General features: G+C 43.1%; 4 protein-coding genes across 9 annotated transcripts; 3 read left to right on the top strand and 1 right to left on the bottom strand.

Annotated features, from left to right (window-relative positions):
* Positions 1 to 776: 776 nt before the first annotated feature.
* Positions 777 to 4,994, top strand: kctd14 (potassium channel tetramerization domain containing 14). The gene is made up of 4 exons (XM_035623174.2): positions 777 to 920; positions 2,429 to 2,653; positions 2,766 to 2,900; positions 3,809 to 4,994. Exons 1-4 carry the CDS (start codon positions 867 to 869, stop codon positions 4,118 to 4,120), a joined length of 726 nt encoding a protein of 241 aa, XP_035479067.1. The 5' UTR covers positions 777 to 866; the 3' UTR covers positions 4,121 to 4,994.
* Positions 4,995 to 6,305: 1,311 nt separating this feature from the next.
* On the top strand, positions 6,306 to 16,492 carry ints4 (integrator complex subunit 4). 2 transcript variants are annotated; one of them, XM_035622487.2, is made up of 24 exons: positions 6,306 to 6,439; positions 7,514 to 7,708; positions 8,360 to 8,477; positions 8,917 to 9,023; positions 9,139 to 9,253; positions 9,584 to 9,663; positions 9,758 to 9,808; positions 9,956 to 10,044; positions 10,259 to 10,379; positions 10,738 to 10,809; positions 10,912 to 11,086; positions 11,174 to 11,379; positions 11,469 to 11,611; positions 12,020 to 12,135; positions 12,274 to 12,407; positions 12,662 to 12,828; positions 12,918 to 13,011; positions 13,547 to 13,627; positions 13,710 to 13,840; positions 13,962 to 14,021; positions 14,584 to 14,743; positions 14,834 to 14,977; positions 15,183 to 15,303; positions 15,389 to 16,492. In XM_035622487.2, exons 1-24 carry the CDS (start codon positions 6,380 to 6,382, stop codon positions 15,571 to 15,573), a joined length of 2,925 nt encoding a protein of 974 aa, XP_035478380.2. In that variant the 5' UTR covers positions 6,306 to 6,379; the 3' UTR covers positions 15,574 to 16,492. The 2 variants fall into 2 exon arrangements, with proteins under 2 accessions (XP_035478380.2, XP_035478379.2); XM_035622486.2 differs by having other exon boundaries at positions 9,578 to 9,663.
* On the bottom strand, positions 15,647 to 18,290 carry aamdc (adipogenesis associated, Mth938 domain containing). Of its 2 annotated transcripts, none has more exons than XM_035622494.2 (4): positions 18,187 to 18,290; positions 16,759 to 16,912; positions 16,572 to 16,667; positions 15,647 to 16,229 (listed from the first exon to the last, which is right to left on the bottom strand). In XM_035622494.2, the coding sequence occupies exons 2-4, from the start codon at positions 16,891 to 16,893 to the stop codon at positions 16,089 to 16,091; spliced, it is 372 nt and encodes a 123-aa protein (XP_035478387.1). In that variant the 5' UTR covers positions 16,894 to 16,912; positions 18,187 to 18,290; the 3' UTR covers positions 15,647 to 16,088. The 2 variants fall into 2 exon arrangements, with proteins under 2 accessions (XP_035478387.1, XP_035478388.1); XM_035622495.2 differs by lacking the exon at positions 18,187 to 18,290 and adding an exon at positions 17,640 to 17,783.
* slc33a1 (solute carrier family 33 member 1) lies at positions 17,767 to 24,718 on the top strand. Of its 4 annotated transcripts, none has more exons than XM_035622492.2 (9): positions 17,776 to 17,901; positions 19,141 to 19,298; positions 20,221 to 20,677; positions 21,753 to 21,906; positions 22,008 to 22,409; positions 22,491 to 22,675; positions 22,898 to 23,015; positions 23,126 to 23,341; positions 24,068 to 24,718. In XM_035622492.2, the coding sequence occupies exons 3-9, from the start codon at positions 20,268 to 20,270 to the stop codon at positions 24,233 to 24,235; spliced, it is 1,653 nt and encodes a 550-aa protein (XP_035478385.2). In that variant the 5' UTR covers positions 17,776 to 17,901; positions 19,141 to 19,298; positions 20,221 to 20,267; the 3' UTR covers positions 24,236 to 24,718. The 4 variants fall into 4 exon arrangements, with proteins under 4 accessions (XP_035478386.2, XP_035478385.2, XP_035478384.2 ...); XM_035622491.2 differs by having other exon boundaries at positions 17,790 to 17,901; positions 19,042 to 19,298; XM_035622493.2 differs by lacking the exon at positions 19,141 to 19,298 and having other exon boundaries at positions 17,767 to 17,901.
* The last annotated feature ends 680 nt before the right edge of the window (positions 24,719 to 25,398 follow it).

Genomic DNA, 25,398 nt, shown 5'->3' with positions numbered 1-25,398 from the left:
TAGTGACTCATGACGTCACGGAAGGAAACAGACGTCTCACTCTGCTCTTTTTCCTGGTGACCGATTCCGTCTGATGTGTAGAGAAAGTTGTCGAGAAACCAAATTAAAACATCACAGATCATCAGATACAAGGCAGCTTTAGTTTCTCCATCCCATGAAGAAAATGATTGAGCATCAAATGATCACCACCAATATTTAACATATACAGGCAGAAATGAACAGGAGTGTTGCAAGTATGGAAAAAAAGTTCAACATTTAAATTCTTGATTTGCGTGAAACACGTTTGTACAATGTATGCAGGTTGTTATGTTAACACGGTGAGCTGCAGCAATAATTTGTTTACAATTTGGAAAAATAAATTTGGCCAAACTACTCATTAACATGCTCTTTTTGTTTTGCACCATTAAACGTTCAGACAACTATCTGTGTAATAACTATGAAACTGAGTAAATCCTAAAAACCTACTGATTCTCAAAAAACTTCTGAAGACATAAAAATACAACAATTATTATCCCGAAGTTTTCTCATAATTATGAATTTAAAAATTGCTGTAGATAATGATCGGTAGAGTATGTCATGATTATAGAGCTTTTTTTGTAATAAATGCAGTGTTTCCATAAATATACATATAATGTGTTGAACATATAAATATTAAAATAAAACTCATTAACAACTCCGTGGGAGTTGTGATGTTGGTCAAGAAAGTGTTAAAAAAAAAATTTTTTTTACAACTGAGTGAGTCATCTTCTCAGCTCCTCGGCTCCTCCGCATCAGGTCCGGGTTAGGCCACGCCCCCCACTTCCTACCTGAGAGCGGTGGTGAAAAAGTCCCAAACTTCCTCCTGTGGACTGAAACTGGAGACAAAGATGAGTCTGCCGGACTGTAAATCACCCGGGAAACAGTCTGCACCCGCGAACCCAGTAAGAAATATATTATCATATTCGAGTATTAATATAGTCAGAGGAAAAGAACCCGTTCTACCTGAACAGGTGGGAACGTCCCGTTGTTCACTGTGAGTTTGTTCAAGGCGGTTTTCAACAGTTGCTCTTGTCCACAGAGAAGCTGAACTTTGACCTCCTGAGTTAATCCGATGATGTTCATGTGCTCTATGTTGATTCTTGCACTTTTTGGTTATTATCTTCATGGTTGAATGAACTTATTGTAAGTCGCAACATGAAGGTAATGATAAATTTACACCTTCAATTAAACCAATAACCACAAAACCCCCTTTCATTTTTCATGTGTAGTTGCAAGTGTGAACAGATTAAATAACTTTACCGGTTAATTTACTCAGGTACTGTACTTAAATACAGTTTAGAGTTTCATTATATACATAAATATTCAGGATGTATGTGAACATCTGGCTTTAAAAATTTGCCTGTAGCTGTTAAATTAATGTAGGTGAGCGAAAAGTGTATTTCTTTACATCTCAGTTGTTAAGGAGTAGAAGAATAAAAAAGTAAAAATACTTCAGTAAAGTACAAGTAGCTCAAAGTTGCACTGAGTAACTGTACCGCTGCATAAAAAACAACTTTGAAAGCTAAGAGAAGTTTGTATTAAACTGTTTGTGAGTCCAGAATAGATCATGAAGTGAGTTTGTGAAGCGGCACAGACTTTGAATTTGTATTTAAATCAAATGAATCAGGTTTAATTTTTGCATATTTACTGTAAGAAGACGTCGTATAAGTCCAAAAACTGCAACATGATAAAAAAAAGTTTATTGCCTTGTTTTCATAGACTTTACATGGTCATCCAAAAAATTAACTTTACATATTAAGTTATCGTTATTGTAATTCATATTTTTCTATTTCTAAATATTTTGTGGATTTTATGTTTTGAAAGATTTTCTTCAGTAGAGGGGGAAAAAAACATTTAAAAAATCTGTAAACCTGCATCAATGCTGCTCGAGTATCAGATATTAGTTTTTGTTTTGAGTCATGTGGTCTTATCAGCATGAACAAGTCAATGTGTGACTCCACCTGCCGCCAAAGTGTGTGTGGATAGTTTTTTTTAAAGTCTCATTTAATCTACATTTACAGTAATAAAATAAATTATGTTTATTTTCTTGATTCAAGTTCTATATATTTGGTCGCATTTGTGTTTTCTTTTTATTTATAGTTATTTATGATGAAGTTTATGGTTAAACTAAAATGTCAAGCCTCAATTACATTTCTTTGCCGTAAAGGTTTGACAACGACATCTTGGGAATCATTGACAGATTAATATATACATATATAACTATATAACTATCGATATATAACTATCTATATATATATATATATATATATATATATACCGAGCTTTAGTTTGTATCATGGTTTCATTGTTCCACCACTAACAAGCTCCATTCAAAAGATGAAGACATTTTTATTTGTACTTTTTAATTGACAGTTAAAGTAAAGTAAAGGAACTCTCTTCCTCCCGTCAGCACTCCCCTGTGGTGCAGCTGAACGTGGGCGGTCACCTGTTCAGCACCTCGCTGAGCGCCCTGAGGAAGCACCCCGACTCCAGGCTGGCCGAGCTGTTCAGCGGTCAGCCCAAGCTGCGCGCGGACGCAGAGGGGCGCTACTTCCTCGACCGCGACGGCTCGCACTTCGGAGCCGTCCTGGAGTTCCTGAGGTCGGAGAGTCTGCCCACGGAGAGCGTCCGGGAGGTCCGAGTCCTGCCCGTCGTTCATCCATAAATGGTCAAGTTTTAAAGAAACCACGAGGGAGTCCTCACTGATGTGTGTGTGTGTGTGTGTGTGTGTGTGTGTGTGTCCACAGGTTCACAGGGAGGCGGTGTATTACAACATCAAGCCGCTCATCAAACATTTGGAGGAAACTCCTCAGATGTTTGGAGAGCTGGTGGGAAGACAGCAGTTCCTCTCCCGCGTTCCCCACTACAGAGAAAACATCGAGGTCGGTGGCGACGACACGAAAAAAAAGAAAGATATTTTTTTTTGGAACCATGTGACCTCTGAATCCGTAGTAGTTCTTCCTTCTCTTTATTCCTTACAAATCACACATCTTGATTTTTCTGGAAGGTTTGCATAAAACGACAACATGAAAGGTTGTGGCTGTTGATGATCAGATGCTGTGTTCTATTGTACGTCGGAACTGGGATTTCAGAGACCGGAAGTCGGGGTGGTGACTTTTTTTCCGACCTTCCGACTCGGAGGGGTTTAATTCAGAGTTCCAATATTATAATGGAAACCATAAACCAGAGTTCCGACTTCCGAGGTATAGTGGAAAGCAGTGTACCACGCTCCATTATACCTCTGAACTCGTTTTTCCAACTTCCCGGGTCAGAATTCTGACTGGGACGGGCGTTCCAGTCGGACTTCCGGGTTCCGAGATGCTGCTGCGTTCCATCATACCTCGGAATTCAGAAATCCGAGCCCAGTAGTCGGGGCGGTGATTTTTTTTTAGGCGCGTTCCAGTTGCAATTTCCATCAATTTCCGAAATTAAAATGGAGCGACAAACCTGACTTCTGAGGTCTGAGTTCCGAGATATAACGGATCTCAGGGTAATGCAGCGTTCCGTTTTATCTCGGAATTCGAATCTCTGAGACCGGAAGTTGGGGTGGTGATTTTCTTACGACCTCCTGAGTCGAAATAACGACTCGGAGGTCATAGCTCCGAGATTATAATGGAACGATACGGACGTCGGGGCGGGAACTTTTTCCAGTTGCAATTTCCGACGTGGAGGTGAACGATAAACCCGAGTTCCGCGGTACAATGGAACGCAGGTTTATCGTTCCATAGTGGAACGATAAACCTGAGGAATTCTGAGCTCTGAATTCCGAGTCCTTTCACTTTTCTTCCAGGTGCTGATCCGCGTCGCCCGAGCCGAGGCCATCGCCGCCCGCCACTCCACCATCATGATCTGCGTGCTGAGGACGGAGGAGGACCTGGGATCCTACGAAGACGCCATCAACAGCCTGGAGGCGGACAAGGAGTCGGTGGTGACGTTCGGGCCCTGGAAGGCCGCCGTCTCCGTCAAAGACTTGCTGGACTGCGTGAAGATGGACATCGGGAGTCAGGGCTACGAGGTGAGCGTCCAGCCTCACGTCATGGAGAAGAGCTTCCTGTCCAAGAGCTACGACTACTTCTACAAACTCATATTCACCTGGTGGTGACGGTGGAAGTGGGAGCTGCAGGTGGAGGACCGAAACGGACAAAATTAGAAAAATTAATGAAGAGACAAATGGTGCAAATAAATCAACTGATATTTCATTTAAATGCACAAAAACATAATACCAATAAATGTAGGCATGTATAGTCTGAGCAATCAATAGGTAAACATCTAACCCAATGACACACTTTGATTGACAGCCCTCTCATTTGCATAATGTAGCAGAAATCCATAAAAAAGATGAAAAAAGAATATACTGAAATAAAAATAAATGGGAGGGGGGGCATGGTAAAACAAAAAAAACTAATAAAAAAATTGTAAATTAATTGATTATTTTAATAAATTGGAAAATTAAATGAAAAGTAAATAAATAGGAGAAATCATATTGATGTATCATTTATTAATTCCTACATTTATTTAAAAATATTGTTTTTTGTGCAAAGACAAAGACCTGAACCTAGACGAATTAATTTTAGGTGCCTTTAAATAACTGACTTAATAAATATTGTTTCATTTTTCTGTGTAGTGTTGCTGAAATCATGTTTTACTGCTGCTAAACTGTAATAAAGTATAAAATACTGACACTGTCACTGACACAGTTCAGAAGGAGGTTTGTTTAGTCACGTGTGTTTTGAGTGCCTTTGAGCAAGGCAGCTGCTGCAGTGGAGGTAACGGGCAGCTGAGGAAACGTCGTTTGCCCCATCAGGACACTGAAAAACAGAAAGGTTTCATCAGTAAAAATGATTCATTATCTTTCAGTTTTTCCCCCTAGTGAAGGATAAAATCCAGGGTGAGCTGTTTAGAAACGATAGAGATTATTGATTAGTGTAAATGAATGAATGAAGATATGAACTACTATTAAATATAATTTGTGTGTATATTTTGTTGTGCATTTGCCTTTAATCAATTGGTAAATTTTCAGAAGATTAATCTCTACCACTATTTTGATTATTGATTGTCACTGGGATTTTGGACTTTTAGTCTGGAAAAAAAAGACGATAATGAACTCTGGGATGTTATGGCATTTTATCAGCTAAAAAAATAACTGATTATTTAGAAAAAAAATAATGATGTTTTAATAAATTATGAAAACCTATCTTAGCAATATTTTTTTTTAATGGCAACTAATGCAAAACTAATAAACAATTCAAATCTTTTTTTAATAATTTCACAACCTCCTTAATGTTAGAGTATGTTACATTTAAAGAACTGATTCATATTTGAGCAGAGCTCAGAGACATTTTATATATAGTTTTCTTATGGGACAATATTAATTAAAAGTTTTCTTTGAATCTCAATCTGTAGCCCAAACATTATAATTGAGCACAATTGTCTGTAGCTGCTATCCATATCCTACTTGTTTTGATTTTTATGAAGAAATAATATCTTGGTATTCATATAAAATTAAAATTGATTTGGGAATATCTCTGTACTATCTAAATAAATTTCAGAATTTCCAGTCTTCATACTTTTTTTACATACACCCTGACTGGACTCCTACAATATTTCAACATTTCAAACTTTGGGGTTTTTCCTCATCCAGTATTAACAATGCGCAGAACTCAGAGACGTTTAATATATAGTTTTCTTATGGGACAATATTGATAAAAATGTCTGTTTTGAATCACGTTTTGAATTCCCCCTAACTCATTTGTCTCCCCTCGACATCATAATCCTGATTTCTCTTCCTCACGCCTCAGAAGAAAGTCAACGTAACGGACATTGAGAGGGACTCTATATTGAACAATCTGATTCTGCAAGCAAAATTCTTTATCAACAAATCAAAATGGATGAAAAATTAAACCACTTTTCTCTGTTTTTAAAAGGGACCTTGTTGAAAATTACCTGAGTTCCTTAAAGCTCATGAAAAGGAAACAGGCCAAATCGCTCCTCAGAGCTTATGACTCATGAAAATATTTGAAGACTGACCTCTATGACCTCTTCTGCGCTCAGGGGATCTACTTTGTATTATTATTTATGTTACTATTATTTGATTATATTATTATTATGTTATGCTTATTATTTATTTGTTATTTTTCGACACTTGTTTAATGTATCCTTATGTGCCTCGAATGTTCTGAAAGGGTTAATATTAAGATCGTAATGCCAAATATACTGATCTATGTTCAATCAAAATTAAAATAAGCGTGAATTACCAAACGCGTTCTCCTACCTGACGCGCCGTAGCTACTACGGGGAGTCGAATGGGACACTTCCATGTAGCTGTCGGACGGGAGCGTTAGCGGAGCATCTCTCCCTGAACATGGCGGCTCATCTTAAAAGACGAGTTTACGAGGAGTTTTCCAAAACTCAGGTTGTACAGGTGAGAGAACACGTCTCCCTGTCGTGGCCGCTCGGGCTGTGGACCCGCGACCAGAGGTGTGCGTGCAGCCGCCCGAGAGCTAGCTCACCCGCTAATGCTAATGCTAACTGGCTAACTAGCAGTAGCATAAACAACAACAACAACAACAGCAGCAGCAGCTCGCTGTCACAACACAACACAGATCGCCTCTGGGATGTTTGTACGAAATACAAGCTGCTGCTCGACAGTTTTAAATAAAAGCCCGCGACTGTTTGCTGCGGTTCGTGCTAACGTCAATATTAGCTAACGAACAAGTTAGCTAACGCTGACGTTAGCCAACTCCTTAAGTTAGCTTACGTCAATATTAGCTAACGAACAGGTTAGCTAACGTTGACGTTAGCCAAATCTTTAAGTTAGCTAGTAAGTTTGATTCGGTCAGGCCGGTTTGTGGTTTCTTGTGAAACACAGACGCACTTTCAAATCCAGTAAAAGTGAATGTTCGGGTGTTGTTACTGTGATTCGGTAACTTTAATCCACACATCAGATTTTGTCTTTTCATCCATCATCTGATCTGATCAGTGTTAACTGAGATGTGTTGAACAGCTGATGTGAGTTTCCCACGTTCGTTTACATCAAGTAAACCGTAGCATCTGCCAGATGTCCAAGTTTTGAGACATACTACAGTACGGTACTTGAACTATGGATTTTTGGGGGCCGATGGCAATATCGATATCAGGTAATAAAATAAATTGTCTGATATCAGTTGGTCAAAAATATTGGCCAATATGGACCAGTTCATAGACATATCGGTATCAGCGCTTATGTTTACCAATATGAAATCTGTTATTGTACAGAATAAAGAAAGCAGGAATTTAATTTTCCATAAAATTAATTGTCTATTTTCTTTATTCAAGTTCTATGTATTTGGTTGTATTTGGGTTTCCTTTTTATATATAGTTATTTATGATAAAGTTGAAACTAAAAACATCAAGCCTCAATTACATTTCTTTGTCATCAGGGTTTTATAATGACATCTTTGGAATCATTGACAGATTAATTTATATTGGCAGATGTATCGTTTTGCTATGCCGACAGATCCCCCATGAAGAAGCCCCGGCCAAGAAGTTGCGTCTGTCCAAACCCAGTAAGTCTGCGGCTCTGCACGTCGACCTCTGCAAGGCCACCAACTCCACGGACGCCCTGCAGTACCTGCTGCACTTCGCCCGCAAGCCCGTGGAGGCGGAGAGCGTGGAGGGCGTGATCCGGATCCTGTTGGAGCACTACTATAAGGTGAAAAAAAAGAACTGTTCACAATGGTAGAAACACAAAGATAATGTCTGCAAAGTTGTAATAAAACAGCTCTGCTGTAGGGGTGGGCGGTATCTCGAACATATCCGATGTATCGCGGCTTGTTGCTCATGAGATGTATTAAATGACTGTATCGCGAATACCGCGACTACAAATTTTCCTGTAAAATTTTTTTATTGTCCCAATAGAAACCATTCATGAATATAATCAAGATAAAAAAATACAGACGTTTTTATACAGACTTAGGTTGCAGGGACGACTAGAATCATCATACTGGTGTGATTGTTTGCATCAAGGGTTAAATCTATGAAGTGCTTTAGAGTAGATTTAAAAATTTCGTGATATCATGTATCGCGATATCACAAAAATATATTGCGATATCATTTATAGGCCATATCACCCAGCCCTACTCTGCTGTGTTTGTAAATAGCCTCCAGTGTCTTTTATTGAAACTGTATTTTGCACAAAAGAAAAAAACCTGTACTCTGCAGCTGTAAGTGCTATTTATAATTCTTTAAGGGTTGTTCACTGTGTCTAAGCTAAGGTGGACGGACAAACACAGAATAGAATAGCAAGTGAGCTAAATCTGGTGGCGTTGATGATGATGGTGATGATGATGTCGTCCTGTCCCAGGAGACGGATATCTCGGTGAGGCTGAAGATCGCCTCTCTGCTGGGTCTGCTGTCCAAAACACAGGGTTTTGGCCCCGACTGCATCGTTGACGACGCCATTAACGCTCTCGGCAACGAAAGTAAGACGCGTTCACACAGTCTGAACATCGGGCATTAGATTCTCTTAACTTTTACACTCAATAAGCCATAATTAAACACTATTACATTTACTATTACATTATTTGTCAGTAACTCAGAAAGAGATGTCCCTGAAATTTGCCTGTACAGTGTTTGTTAAGACATTGCAGGGCTGAGGAAAAATGTATGTCAGTGGACTGAGAAGAGCTGAAATGATGGTCAAAATGTCCGCCTGTCTCTTTCTAGTTTTCTAATGAAAGATTTTAATAAAATGTATTCCAAAATATGGCTATAAGAAGATCTACAGAATCATCTCTGCCAAAGCACAAAAAAAACATTCACACACTAACATAAAGTTTGATTTCTACCACAGCAAAAAAATAACAATGAAAAGTAACTTTAATAGTTTAACAGGTTCTGTTTCTCTCTGGGTGTCTGCAGAGTCCCATCAGGTCCTTGCTCAGCTGCTGGACACTCTGCTGGTCATCGGCACACAACTACCTGAGAGTCCTACAATCCGACAGAGGCTCATAGAGGTGGCCTGCAAGGTAACACACACACACACACACACACACACACACACAGACACAGACTCAGACTCAGCTGAACTCAACTGGACTTTCTCCACAAAGCACCGACTCTTCTCTCGTTCTTCCCTCTCAGCACCTGTCCGATACTTATTTCGGCGTGAGGAACAAGTGTCTGCAGCTGCTGGGATGTCTCGGCCTGGTGGACGCTCCTCTGAACAAAGACGGCGAGGGACCGGGCCCGTTGACAGGTGATGGGGCTGTTTCTTAATTTGATTAGATGGTTGATCTGTGACTCTTGACTTTTCCCCTTTAGTGAGGAACAATGTGCTTTTATTGCTTTTATTTTATGTGAGAAATTAATTTTTTTTCAGTTTTCCCTCTTTCCTCGAGTGTGTTTTAGTTTTTTTTGTGAATGTAAAAAGTTCTGCTTCGTTAAAAAGTCGGAAGTTTGCGGTAAAGGGAGCGACAAGAAACACTGCTCCTGAAAACTCACACGTATTAGGTCGCGATTGTTCATTGAGTTGTGCCATGTGACCTCATGTTTTTTTTGCTTTGTTGCTCGTGTGTTCCAGGAGTAGTGAGGGACGTCCAGAGTATCATCAGCGACTACTTTGGAGACCAGGACCCCCGAGTCCGCACTGCAGCCATCAAAGCCATGGTAGGTCACCACCTCCAAAAAACGTAAACAGGAATATTCTTATTTCACTAATGATTTGTGATATAAGTCTGCTCTTTCTTGATTGTTTTTCCAGCTTCAGCTGCACGAGAGAGGAATGAAAATTCATCAGATCATTTATGAGCAGGTAACAAACCTCCTCCAGTAGGTTCATTTGAACTTTGTACGTTCACTGGAGAGTTAATCCTCGGAAGACTTACATGAGACTTCTGTACATAAGAATAGTTAATGAACTCGTCAGATTACAAACAACGTATTTGCAATGTGTCCGCAGGCCTGCAGGCTGCTGTCGGACGACTACGAGCAGGTCCGCTCTGCGGCGGTTCAGATGGTTTGGGTGCTCAGCCAGTTGTACCCAGAGAGGTGAGAAGACGCTGATGTTCAGTGCGACTCACTGTCCAACAGTTCTTAAATGAAATGTAATGAATATATGAAACACCATTGTTTATTGCTGATATGTCGATTTGGTTTACTAGTTACACGTAACATTTTATAGTAGCCGCGTGATGACACGTCTACACCCGTTTCTTAGTGGCGTCACCTGACTAGTAGTTCATTGTCCTTTCTGTCCAATCAGCATCGTGCCCATCCCGTCGTCCAACGAGGAGATCCGACTGGTTGACGACGCGTTCGGGAAGATCAGTCACATGGTCAGCGACGGCTCCTGGATGGTTCGGGTGCAGGCCGCCAAGACGCTGGTAAGGAACTGTTATCTCCCAGTCTGGGATCAATAAAGTCCATCCATCCTCATCCATCTATTCATCAATCTCCATCATCCATCCATTCATCCATCTCCATCATCCATCCATTCATCCATTCATTAATCCATCTCCATTCATCCATCCATGCATTCATCCTTATCCTTATCCATCATCCATCCATTCATCTATCCTCATCCATCCATTCAAACTCCATCCATCCATCCACTCATATCCATCCATTCACCCATTCATCCATCCCCTTTGCACAAAGCAAATAATTAGTTTAGAAAAAGTAGTTTAATAAACTACAAAAGAACCAGTTTGTTTAAGTTTTTTTTGTGTGTGTGTGTGTCAGGGTTCGATGCTGCAGGTCAGTCCTCACTTCCTGGAGCAAACTTTGGACAAGAAGCTGATGTCAGATCTCAGAGTGAGTCCTTGTTTATATTCACAAGATACATCTGCTCCTCATAAGACATTTTTTTTGAATAAGCACACGTCGACTCACCGACCTTCCTCTTCCCGTGTCCAGAGGAAGCGAACGGCGCACGAACGGGCCAAGGAGCTCTTTGCTTCCGGCGAGTTCTCCTCCGGCAGGAAGTGGGCCGATGACGCGCCCAAGGAGAAACTGGACAGCAACACCGTCTACCTCATCGCCTCCGGGGCCTGCGGCGCCTTCGTCCACGGCCTGGAGGACGAGATGTTTGGTACGGGAACCACGGGGGGTTAATTCTCTCTTTGAGTGTCTTTTCCCACTGGAGTTCACTCCCTCTCTCTGTAAATATTGTTTCCAGAGGTCCGTATCGCGGCGGTGGAGGCGTTGTGCCAGCTGGCTCGGTCTTCCGCCAGCTTCGCCGAGAAGTGTCTCGACTTCCTGGTGGACATGTTCAACGACGAGATCGAGGAAGTACGGCTGCAGTCCATCCACGTGCTGAGGGAGATCTCCACCCACATCACTCTCCGAGAGGACCAGCTGGACACCGTGCTGGCAGTGCTGGAGGTATCGTACAATTACACACACACACGTCAAGCAAACTGTACAAAAAGTCATTTTACACAGTCAATGACGACGTCGCTGTCATTCTCCAGGACAAGTCTCGTGACATCAGGGAAGCTCTCCACGAGTTACTGTGTTTCACCAACGTCTCCACCAAAGAGTGTATCCAGCTGGCTCTGCTGGAGCTGCTGAAGAACCTCAACAAGTATCCCACCGACCGCAACTCCGTCTGGAAGTAAGACCCCGAGTGTTGCCCATGCTCAGCACCAGGACTGGAGGGTTTTAAGTCGCTGCTTCTCAAGTCTGCGCTGCAAATTTAGGAACACTACGGTGGCCCTGAGAGCTCACAGCACTGCTACTTGAGAAAACACAAGCAAATTAAGAAAAAACATGTTCATCAATTTGACAACACACGCAGAAGCATTTAGAAAACGTGCTGCAAATAGGTAGCAAGAAACGGAAGTGTTAACGTTGTATTACGACTTTATTTTTGTAATATTTTGACTTTATTCTCAAAATATTATGACTTTTTTCTTGTAATGGTTTGACTTTATTCTCAACGTCTCCAATTTCTCTCTAGACTTGTTCCCTAATACACTGTATAGTGTACGAGCTGGTGATTGATAATGTATTTTTATTTCAGGTGTCTGAAGTTCGTTGGTTCTCGCCACCCGACTCTGGTGTTGCCGCTGGTTTCTGAACTGCTCAGCACCCACCCATACTTCGACACGCCGGAGCCCGACATGGACGATCCGGCCTGTATCCTCCAATCGCTCACTCTTTATATATTTTAACGCTACAATTGTAACTCCGGTTTTTACAATATCTTTGAGTAAGTTTGACTCTGGACATTTTGAACGCTCTTCGTCTTCCTTGACTCGGGTCGTTCGCTGTCAGACATCGCGGTGCTGGTGCTGGTGTTCAACGCTGCCAAGTCGTGCCCCACCATGCCGGCGCTGTTCTCCGACCACACCTTCAGACACTACGCCTACCTGAGGGACAGCTTGTCACACCTGGTGCCGCCGCTCAGGGTGAGAACTGGGAAACTCTAGTAGTTCAGAATGAGGAACATGTTCTGTATTCAGGAGGAGCGAAACAAAAGGTTTTAAAGGGCAGAACTGTAAGCTTTTATTTTTATTTTACAGACCATATTCTTCGTTTAATTTAATATTCGTCTGGTCTATTAAGGGAGAAAATAGTGAAGCGTATCAATGTTTTGTCCAACAACCACAGAGATTCAGTTTTTCACTATCGCGGGTCGGTAACCGTTCCCCTTCTTTCGTAGTTGCCGGGCAGGAAGCAGGTCTGCGGTCTGGACCCGGTGGACTCAGGCAGCGGTTCGGGCTCTGTGGAATCGGCTCAGCTCTTCCTTCAGCAGAGTCTGAACAGGGTCAGCACCATCCAGAACCTGGAGGCACCAGGAGCTCAGGACCTGCTGGACTTCACCATACGGTACACGCACGCACACACACACACTTTAAGATTTAACAGAGTTGGAGGTTTAATGTTTAGCGTTGTGTCTGGTCGCGTGTCCGTCACAGAGACCTGCTGCGTCTGGGTGAACTGCAGACGGAACTCGCCGGAGCTGCTGATTTCTGTGCCACATACCTGCGCTGCCAACTGCTACTCATGAAGGTACCAGTGTGTGTGTGTCGTGTGTGTCGTTTTACTGTTACACATGCACTATGCTGTCTGTCTGTTGTTTTTTGTTTTTCCCCCAAAATCCATCAATGGTCAAAGTCGCAAAGTCGAATGATCTTTAACTGAAATGAACATTGAAATGATCTTTAACTCAGTTACAGATTGTAATAAATATCTACACATTGAATTGACGTTTCATATTTAAAAGCATTAAACAATACAGCAGTGATATTAATTGCCACAACATACACACACACAAAATACATAATAGTAATGCACTTTACATTAAAAACAAATCTCAAAGTGCTACAAGTATAGTAAATATATATTATAAATGTTCTATTTTTGCTGCCATGCATCCCTCTTGTTATTGTCGAGATAATAATTTAATTACTCGTCTTCAAATTGACACGTGCTTAAAATACTTCTACTTATTAAAGACGACGTGCAGCATCTGTGGAGTCAGAACATAAACCCCTTTGTGTGTTGTGATTTTCACATTTTTAAATCTTTTCCTCGTCTGCTTCAGGCTCTGCAGGAGAAGCTGTGGAACATGGCCGTCCCTCTCTGCCTCAAACAAAACGTCACGGCCACAGCAGCAGCCCAACAGGTTAGCGTGTGCGTGTGTGTGCGTGTGTGTGTGCGTGTGCGTGTGTCATTGTTAAAACGTGTGTCTGTGATTGTGTCTGTAGATCTTAGAGGAAACCTACAAGCTGGAGTTCCTGTACAGCGGTCTGGACAGCAGACAGGTGGCCACCATACATCACGTCCGCCTGCAGGCCAAAGCTCTGCAGCTCGTCCTGACGGCTCGCACCAGGCAGGGGTCCGTTCACTCACTCACTCACTCTCACACACACACACACACACACAAATTTAACACTTCACGTCTGTACACACTCACAGCATCAGTCCATACAGATGTTTCTGTTTCCCTCTCTCTTCAGGTTGGATCCTCTCCTCAGCAGCTGTGAGAAGTTTCTGCAGGATGTCGATTCTTTTCAGAGGTGACGTCTTTGTTTCTGTCTGACTCTTTAACTACGAGAACACTCTTAATGAGGCACTGTAGAAATCAGAGAAAATTATTTCTAGTCAAACGATTTATTCAGGGCTGCAACAGTTAATCAACGAGTAATCGACTACTAAATTAATCGGCAACTATTTTGATAATCGATTAATTGGTTCAAGTAGTTTTTATGGGGGAAAAAAATCAAAATTCTCTGATTTCAGCTTCTTACATGTGAATATTTTCTAGTTTCTTTGCTCCTGAAAATATTCACATTTAAGAAGCTGAAATCAGACCATTTTTGATAATAATAACTTCTTGAACGCTTTGGGTAATTGAAAAGCGCTTTATAAATCCAATATATTATTATTATTATTATTGAACCGATTAATCAATTATCAAAAACAGCTGGCGATTCATTTACTACTCACGGGTTTGTCGAAAAATTCTGGATGCTGAATCCTTCCCGGGATTCTAGTTCTAAACTTTCCTGACAAACTCCCCTGACTGTTCTCCACCTCATCATTTCTTCATCCCATGTTTTTCTTCGCCTCGACCCGCAGGCTGTTCCTGACGGAGCTGCCCCACCTCCAGGACAGTTTTGTGGACAAACTCCTGGAGCTGATGCCCCGACTGTCGTCCAGTAAACCTGCGGAGCTGGTGAAGATCCTGCAGACCACCCTGAGGCAGAGCGGCCTGCTGCAGCTCAAACTGCCCCAACAGGTACAATCAGGAACCACAAAAAAAAAACACGTGGACCTTCTAGGACCACGAGAGTCTTTTGTAACCTTTTTCATGGCTTGGCCTTTACAGATCCACCGGGCCACCGCCACCATCATCGAGCCGACGGGGGAGTCCGACAATCCGCTGAGGTTCACGTCGGGCCTGGTGGTGGCGCTGGACATCGACGCCACACTGGAGCACGTCCAGGATCCGCAGAGCAGCGTGAAAGTACAGGTCAGTATGGTTTCTCACGGGACATTTTTTTTAAAGATTTAAATCCGTTTCAGACTCAACACTCACTTGGATCAGAGATGCGCGAATTTGTAAATTTAAATCTGCTCTGAGACCTTTTGGAAAAACCCTGATTGTTGCTCGGCTACTTGTACGGCTACAGATTCTCACTCTACGTCCACAAGTAAAAACCTTTTTTCCTCTGCAGGTTCTGTATCCAGATGGCCAGAGTCACGTGATCCATCCTAAACCTGGAGACTTCAGAAAGCCCGGACCTGACAGACACAGACTCATCACGCAGGTCTACCTCTCACACACGGCGTGGACAGGTCGGTATCTGCAGCGTATATCTGGTCTCAAAATTCCGTGGTCTATTCAAGAGCACAGAACAATAATCTGTTTTATCGTTTTCAGAGCCGTCTCAGATTGAGGTGCGCCTCCTGCTGGCCTACAGCTCCTCCTCCTCTTCTTCGGCTGCCAAGGAGGGCTGGAGCGACAGCGTCGACGGCGTCCCGCCACCCGAGGCCGCCGTCGAGGGAACCATTCAGTTCAGCAAGCCGGTCAAAGTCTTCATCATGCCCAAACCTGCCCGACGCTGACGAAACCCACAATGGAAGAGAAACACGGACGAGACTCGAGACATTGTTTCTAGTGAGGACAAACCAATGAAGATTAGTTTTCTAATTTTATTTTTGCTGTAGCAAACAAGCAGACGAACGTTCACCTCATCGAAAATGATCTGTACACTCATCAGCAGTGATCTGGTCGAATGTACATGAATTTCATTACTCAGTTTGATGTCAAGTAAACTTTGGAACTATTTACTGACAAACTGAATTTCTCCATGTTGCGGCGACGGTTAGTCGACAGGTTTTATCTCTTCATCTAGAACCGAATATACAAAGATGAGTTCACAGATTTCTAAACATAAAGATTTCTATTAATTCTCTCTAAAAAGTGGCCAGTGATCTTCTGCAGCGCAGCGCTGACAAACGCTGAGAGCTTGACGGCGTAGCCACCTTTTCATTTAGCGAAACCCAAGCCTGTGGTGTCACGGTTCACTACAGGCTTCCTCCCCCGTCGTCTGTAGGTGCAGCCAGACAAGGGGACACCTTCAACAGGTGGAGTGGAAGACCCCGCCCACCTTGGCGCCCTGGCCGGCAAGTTTGTTGTACTCGGCCACGGCCTTCTCCGTCTGCAGGACTCTGACGTCGACGCCGTTCTGCTTCACAAAGTCCAGAGTGGCGGAGGGAACCTGAGAGAAGAGACGACGATGGACAGACATGAGAACAGGACAGAAGAAGACAGACTTTCTTTCATCTGCTCACGGAAATTTCACGAAATAACGTGAAAGTGTTTTTTTTCGTGAAAGTGTGGCGTTAGTGATACTGATCGGAGCAATTCGCTATCATAGTCATTAAACTGCTGCGTTGATATTACATTTGATATTAAATCTTTTCTTCCTTTGTGTCCTGTCCTAATAAAGTTAATTCTCATCAGAATGAATTCTCAAAACGATATTTGAAATCAAGACTGAATTTATAAAGCGTTTGGTTTAACTGTGAGCACATTGTACAGAACATGGGTCTGTTCCAACCTGCAGAGCTTCACTCATCCCTCTGCCAATGACCAGCAGGTCGATTCCCTTCCTCAGCACCTCCTCCACGTCGGCAGGTTGGACTCCTGGGTGGTGCTGGGAAAAGAAAAAAATTGAAATGTGTGAGCTCCAGTCGTCAGTCGGAAAAGAAAACCACAGTTGAACCATGGTTGGGGGTTCCACTGACGTCGGTGCCGGTCTCCCTCCAGTCCCAGGCCCGGCTGCCTCCGGGCCACACCTTACAGTCCTTGTAGCTGGAGGAGCAGCCTTTCACCTTCATGTGGCCCCAGGAGAGGGAGGCGATCTCTGGGGAGGAGGACATGGCTGCAGGAGGCCACCAGCTGAAAGAAGAGGGAGAGACAGTTTTTTTTTATATATATATATATATATATATATATATATATATATATATATATATATATATATATATATATATATATATGATTATGTACTGGTCATAATTTACTGATGTAGGATTCCAACACGGCTTGAACACTGCGTTAATAAAAATCCTTAGTTTTTTTACATCAACATATTTTGGGCTCGACCAGATTATATCTCTCCTGTCCAGATTATATATTTATTTATATGTTTATATAGGATGATGCACTCTCCCTCGGTATATTAGAAACTGTTTGGAAAGTCTGGAACAGCAAGAGGAATTAAAAAAAAAATCCATATTCATATTCTGAATCGACATTTTGATTATTAGCCATAATGTCGGAACCATCAGATGTCGACTCACCACGAGCTGCAAGGTTGTGAAACGATGATATATATGAACCTGTAGAAGTCATATTTGTATGATATAAACCTCGTTTTAATATGATAGACATTTTATACGTGATGCCATTGAGAAGAACTACACTAACCACAATCACATCGACGTCTCTGATTGGTTGGAAAGTAGTTCCTTCACTCTTAAATCTTGTACCTTTGATTTTGTTCCCCCCATTTTCCTTTTTTTTTGTGCCGAATAAAGTTTATTATGGTAAAAATACATCTTGTAGTTTATTGGTTTGGTTCCGGGTTTAAAACTCTTAATATGAGGATTTGATGATACGTCACCGGAGCGGAGTGAATCTGAAATGCTCTGCTGCGCTTTCCTTTCAGTCTCGTTACGCGAGTCAAACTCCTTTTGTCCCCGTCGGGATCCCGTAGAAGGATGACGTTGGGTGATCTGATTGGTCTGTAGTTGTGCCGCTGTGACTGGCTCTGATCTCTCATCTGGAACTTTACGGTCAGCGTTCAGCCTCAGTTACCATAGTGATTTAAGAAGAGAACCTGCTTCAGTCACCTGGATAACTGCACATCCCGCCTCACAGTTCAGGTACCTCCATGTGGTTCACTTATGTTCTCTTGCTTATTACTCAGAGCTGGACAGTTATTATTATTAGTCAGCTGCAAAATAAGTCTGCTATGATTCATATCCAACACTATTTATATACCAGCCACCGAACCAGTAAATCAACAGTGTCACAGTCGGTTGCAGCTTCAAGGTAAAACTCACGAGGTTAATAAACATGACGAGAAACAGCTGCAGCGCTGCTGTCAACAGTGTGTTTATTAAATGAGGCAGAATAATGAAATATTAAACTGTTCTGCTGCTTCTTACCTTGTTGTGTTGTCAACAGTCTGGCCACGCCCCCTGGAATTCCTCTTCCTCCTGCACTTAAAGGGGAAGTTCACTCATGAACGTGATGTGGCTGCAGCCGCATCCTGGTTTATGAATTTTAAAATAAATATTATATTATTAATAACAATTATAATAATAATAATAAATATGAATAAGTTGAAAATAAAACGCAATTAATGCCCAGGAAGAAAATAAAACAGGTAAGAAAAAATATATGGAGCGAAGCAAATGAAATAATAAGCTTTTTTTAAAGGTATATACACAAAATCCACAGTTTCCTGAAGTGAAAATCTCCATTCATTTTCTCCATCAACATTTTGATAATGTCAGAACCATCCGAGGTCGTCCGAGATCTGAAATCCGAGATCCTTGTTTTCAGAAAAACATGTTTTATTTGTGATGTCATTGAGAATGAACTACACTACCCACAATCCCTAAAGTGCAACAACGACGTCTCCGATTGGTGGAGCTCGCTTGTTGCCATGGAAATGTTTACGGCGCCCGTACACAAGTTAGGATATATTACAATACTTTAGGATGATGAAGGTTAAGTCAAGAGGAAAATAAACTGTCGGTTGGAAGTCATTGGAAACGTATTCTCAATGGCTTATGGGATGTGTAGTTCCTTCACTCTTGAAATAATTATGTACAGTCTTGTACCTTTGCACTTTTCGCCGTTTCCATGTTTTATATTACCGAATCATCACGTGGTTTATAAAAAAAACTATCATCGTCATCTACTGTGCGTGTCACATGTCCACTAGATGGCGCTGGTGCCAGCTATTTGCCGTGACACGCGGAACACATTTCATTTCTTTTGTTTTGACACGTCAGCTGTAGGCGCCGGACACATTTGATCGCTGCACCGCCGGCGCCGCCGCCACTTCCTGACTTCTCCTCTTCTTCTTCCTCGTCTCGTCCCCGTGGTGATAGTTCATCTGCTGCTCTGACGTCTGGACCGTTCGTCTCCCCGGTGTTTCTTCTTCTTCTTCTTCCTCTTCTTCCTGTGACCGTCGTCCGGTCGCCGCCTCTGGCTCCGTCGCTCCGGGTCGTCGTCGTCCGTCGGTCTGACATGTTGTCGTCGTCTTCAGGTAGGAGACACTTCGTGTCACCTCGTTCACCTCCCCCTTAATCATCAACAGTTCGTCTGATGGGACTGTGTGTGTGTGTGTGTGTGTGTGTGTGTTAGAGAGTGTGAGTGTGAGAGAGAGAGAGAGAGAGAGAGAGAGTGTCCTCTATTTCAATATAACGGTGGCAGCTTATGAATGAAGTCATTCAATTTTTCATAATTCATAATTGTCGCTAGACAGTGTGTTTCTGTCTTGTACCATACGGATCATAAAGCCCACACAGGACGAGGGATTATTATTATTATTTTAAATTTATGTATGTGCCTTCTGCCCCCACGTGTCACCTTTCACCCCATTCATATCTGTTTTGTGTCTAATAGTTTGTCAAACTCAAGGAGAGTCAATGTTTCTTTGCCTAAACCTACGCACATCTATAGATTACACAAATCTGTCTATTCAATATTTTTTATTTAACCTAACAAAAATGTTTTTTTTTAACATATGTGTATAACAAAACAAATATGGCATCGTTCATTTACAAAAACAACTTTATGTAAAGTATTCATCTCAGAGGGGAATCAACCTTGAAGTGAAATGTTATTAAACTAGTTATTAAACAAAACAAACAAGCTCAATAAAGAAAGATGGAAATGATGAATAAACAGTAAGAAATTCATTTATGTTTTCATTGTCTGAGGTAGTGGTAAAATCTTTTAGGTCATATACAATTTCGATACCATCGATTATCAAAATAGTTGCAGATTAAATTAGTAATCGATTACTAATCGGTTAACTGTTGCAGACGTACACTTAGGATACTTATTTATGCTGTGAACACCGTGACCTTCTCTTTTGAGTCATTTTTTCAAAAGAAATATTCATAGTAGTTTCAGTGACTTCCTGTTTTCAGTCGTCCTCCTCTCTCCTCATTGTTTTTCCCCAGATTCTCTGAGGACGCCGCGGCAGGTTTGATGCTCCAGCTGCTCCGACATGGAGCCGTCAGCCGTGATCACGCACAAGAACGGGCGGCAGAGGAAGCCGGCCGCTTCCAGCTTCGCCAACATGAGCGCGAGGGACGCGAGCGCCTCCGAGCCGGAGGCAGGAGAAGAGGAGGAGGAGGGTCTGATACGCGGGTCGGAGGAGGAGGAGGAGGACTGGAGGGGGCCTGCGGTGCGACCGGGGGTCCACGGCCAGCTGGGCAACGTGTCGCTGCTGCTGTTCCTCTACGTGCTGCAGGGGATTCCTCTGGGCCTGGCCGGCAGCATCCCGCTCATCCTGCAGGGCAAGAGCGTCAGCTACAAGGACCAGGCCTTCTTCAGCTTCGTCTTCTGGCCCTTTAGTCTCAAGCTGCTGTGGGCGCCGCTGGTGGACGCGCTCTACTGCAGCCGCTTCGGCCGAAGGTAAGAAAAAAGGAACACGGAGGGAAGTTATAAAACTCTGAACGTACAAAGCGTCACCACATTTCTCTCACATATGCTTCGTCATATACACGTACACATGTCAAAAAAAAAAACAGACCCGATATCCTATAATTATGGACGTTATCCCATTGTAAGAAAGACGCATAGTGTTTTTGGGGACACTATGCACACTGATCGATCTGTGTAACGAACCAGAAATCTCCTCAATGTATATATTGGGCTCTTGTAATAAATACTTCTGCGTAAGACACATCCACGCTCTCCGTCTTCATCGAGGCAGGCACAGTAGCATTCAGGGCCCTATCGGGGATGACCTGGAATCAAACCCGACCCTTCAGTACCACAGTCAGTGGTGTAACCCCCTAAGCTGTGCCGGTCCCTCAACTCCGTCTTATGGACGTTATCTTACATTAAAGTCCCCTCCACTCCAAAAAGTGTTGTTCTTCTGTCTCTGTCCTCTAACATGTGGGACATTGACGACAGCGACTTGTGTCTGGTGTTTTCACATTCCTCTCCTGGAGGAGGAGATTTCTCTGTTTTACTTCTCTGCAATCTGAAATTCCAAGGAATCCTGTTCAAGCTAGAAAACCAAATCGCTGTCGATATGCAAATGTGAGGCAAAGAAATGGGAAACTTCCAGTGCAGCAGAGGCAGCGAATCACGAGAGGACGACAGGTGTGTCAGCAGACAGTTAGCGTTAGCATTAGCAGTTCCTGAAAGTTTAAGGGCTGAATCTCTCCGATGTTGTCTCTAACCATCTTGTTGATCACATTCTTCTCCCGGTCAACCTAGCGCGAGCAGCTGTGGTGGGCAAAGCCCGTGTTATTTGCATATCATGAATATTCACAGTCTCAGAATTCCTCAATGAGGGAGAGAGAGTGGATGGTTTCAGACACATTTCAGAGTTTTTTTAAAAACTTTTTTGGGTAAACAGGCTAAACATGACTTAATATGGCTTAATGTAAGATAACGTCCATAATTATCCACATATCTTTTGTCCTGTAAATGTCTGACCCCTCACCTCTGACCTCTGACCCCTCCCCTCTGTCTGCAGGAAGTCTTGGCTGGTGCCCACTCAGTACCTGCTGGGCCTCTTCATGCTCTACCTCTCCATCACGGTCGATTCACTGCTGCAGAGTGAAGGAGGACCGAATATTCTGATACTCACCGCCGTCTTCTTCATGCTCGCCTTCCTGGCAGCCACGCAGGTGAGACCACCACCACAGACACCATGACAGATACAAGTATATTGTGTCTTTCCCCCCCGTCCTTCAGCTGCTCCACCTTCTTTTTGTTTCTGTCCCGGTAGGATATCGCCGTGGACGGCTGGGCCCTCACCATGTTGTCCAGAGAGAACGTGGGTTACGCGTCCACGTGCAACTCCGTGGGCCAGACGGCCGGATACTTTCTGGGCAACGTGCTCTTTCTGGCTCTGGAGTCGCCGGGCTTCTGCAACAAATACCTCCGGGCGACGCCCAGGGACAAAGGCATCGTCACCCTGTCGGACTTCCTGTTCTTCTGGGGCGTGGTGTTCCTGCTGTCCACGACGCTTGTGGCCATTTTCAAGAGGGAAAACGTGCGCGGCAAAGGGAAGAGGAGAGTCCCGCCGCCGGAGGAGACGCAGGGAGTCCTGGAGACCTACAGGCTGCTGTTCTCCATCATCAAGATGCCGACGGTCTTCACCTTCTGCTCCCTTCTGCTCACCGCCAAAGTACGAGGGCCTCGAGTTTACAGATACATATTTTGGTAACTGAATTAAAAATAAAAACAAATCTCTTCTCCTGCTTCTCAGATCGGCTTCTCCGCAGCAGACGCGGTGACAGGTCTGAAGCTGGTGGAGGCCGGCGTTCCCAAGGAGCAGCTGGCGTTGCTAGCGGTTCCCATGGTGCCGCTGCAGATTCTGCTGCCGATCGTCATCAGTAAATACACAGCGGGGCCGCGACCGCTGGACGTCTTCTACAAGGCCTTTCCCGTCAGGTTGGATGCATGGAAAACACACACACGCACGCACGCACGCACGCACACACGCACGCACACACACACACACACACACACACACAAAACATACAGGAACACACAACCACAAACACACAACCACAAAAAACACACACACGAACAGACAAGAACACACATGAACACACACACACACACACACACACACAGAGTTAACAGTATGTCACTGCTCCTGTGATGTTGCAGGTTGCTCATCGGCCTTGGTTTCGCTCTCCTGGTGTGGTGGACGCCGAGTGTGAAACAAGATGGAGGTTTCCCCGTCTACTACTTCATCATCGTGCTACTCAGCTACGCAGCTCATCAGGTTGAGTACTTACATATATATGTATACTGTATATTACTTTAGAGACAAGTGAGTAATGAAGTGTTCGGCTGAAACATACGTCTCTCTCTCTTTGTGTATTTCTACCTCAGGTGGCGTTGTACAGCATGTACGTGGCCTGCATGGCCTTCCACGCCAAAGTGAGCGACCCGCTCATCGGCGGCACGTACATGACGCTGCTGAACACCGTCACCAACCTGGGGGGGAACTGGCCGTCCACTCTGGCCCTGTGGATGGTGGATCCGCTCACCTCCAAGGCCTGCGAGGGAACGTCGGGGCAGAGCTGCGGCTCCGCAGAGGAGGCCGGGGTAAGAGAGCGGCAGGGGGCGGGCAATTTTAAGCAAACATTTGAAAAGTTCACAAAAAAGAAAATGCAAATTACAATACTTCAAATGCGGCTAAAAGTAGATTGAATTAAACTAGGGATGAACCGTATTTAACTTTATTTTGTTCTAATTTATTTATTTTTAAGGTTATATTCTACATTGTTGGTAGAGAGTGTTGGAAAAGTTCAGTGATATATAGGGCTATGAATAATATCGCGATATATTTTTGTTATATGTACAAGATATTTTTGAATCTCCTCTAAAGCAATTCATAGATGCACAATGTAACCCTTTTATGCAGACGATCACACCAGTGTGATGGTTGTAGTCGTCCCTGCAACCTGTGTCTGTATCAAAATATTCTTTAATCTTAATTGTATTCATTAATGGTTTCTATTGGGACAAAAAAATGAAAATGTGTAGTCGCAGTATTCATGATATAGTAATTTAATACATTTCATGTACAACAAGCAGCGATACATCGAATATGTTCGAGATACCGCCCGACCCTAGTGTTGTAAAAATATTTTTGTACTTTTGTAATTGATTTTTTTCCCTGAAAATCAAAATAAATTAGTAAAAAACACATTGAACCTATTTAATTTATGCAATGGTGAAAAATGTGGCTAAATAAATAGCAAACACTGTGCGATGTTCTCGTCTACTAAAGTTCAAACTGACTCTTCTCCTCCTCCTCCTCGCCTCCAGCTGTGCGTTCAGGAAGGCGGCGTCTGCGTGACCACGCTGGACGGCTACTACGTGGAGTCGGTGGTGTGCATGCTGATCGGTCTGGCCTGGTGGGTGTGGCTGGGGAAGAAGATGCGGCGGCTGCAGGACCAGAGCCCGGCGGCCTGGAGGTGCAGAGTGAACCAGTGACGACTCGTAAATGAACTCGCTGACTGATCCTCCAAACAACCAAACACTAGAAACACTTTTCATTCCATCCTCTTCACACTCTCTCACCTCTGTCACCTTAAAGCACATCACAGATGTGTTACTGTAAGTGTAACCGTTCAGCCTGGTTTGGTACTTTTGTAGAAAGATTAAAATGTTTTCGTTTTTTCGTCTCCTCTCAAAACACAACCTGCTACTTGAACTAGCTTCACCAAACCAGCGCCGAGTCAAAGAGGTTTATCTCACACGAATTACCAGACGGTCGACTTTGACAGCAGCAAAAAATATACATTTATATTTATTTTTAATGTGAGCCCTCCCAATGTTTAGAAAGTGATTTTAAAGCCCCAGTGTGTAATTTTTGTGATTTTCTGGCGCCATCTGGTGGTAAAGTTGCAAAAAACGCAACCAACGGAGCGACCGACAGGGGACACTATGGTGTCGCACCACTGATTCCACTTCCTGTTTCCGTCAGCGTTTGACAATTCAACCTGAACGCGACGTATTCTGGAGCGTTTAGTTCAACAACCGTATTCAACATGACGTAGAAACATGGAGACTCACACGGAGGTCGCTCCACCTCATGAACTGTATTTAACTCTTATATGAACACAGAGTTATGGACAATATATTCAATTTCTATGTATGAATTCTTCTGTAGCTTTAAGTAAACTCGGCACACTGAGCCGGCGGTTGTTAAATTCTGGATTCAAGGACACAAAAGGAAAACGCGATGATTCACAATTTAAACGATCTGCGTCGTCTTTGTTTGACATCTTGCAATTAATTTCTGCAGAAGGTAAAAAGTTCGCCGTCTCTAATCGTCTACTCTGCAGCCTCACTTAAGTCGAACTATAATAACTATAACTATATATACTAAGACTATAGATATCTGAACTGTGGAGACACCGTCTGGTGACCCAGATGAGTTAAACCCAGACTGAAGAATCACTTCTATCAGATGTGAAACAACCTTTTTTTAATTTTAATTTTATGATAATTAAAATGTTTTGTTTTGCTCCTTTGTGGTCTTGTTTAGTCCTTTGTGCCTTGTTTATTTTTTCGAAAATCTCTCGACTCTAGAAGCTCTTGACTTGTCGAGCAGCGACGACCTCGTCAGAAAAATCAGGACGGTGAATATTACA

The sequence above is a fragment of the Scophthalmus maximus genome, chromosome 11, assembly GCF_022379125.1.
Source record: "Scophthalmus maximus strain ysfricsl-2021 chromosome 11, ASM2237912v1, whole genome shotgun sequence".
NCBI lineage: Eukaryota > Metazoa > Chordata > Actinopteri > Pleuronectiformes > Scophthalmidae > Scophthalmus > Scophthalmus maximus.
This window is presented reverse-complemented; position numbering and strand designations above follow the sequence as displayed.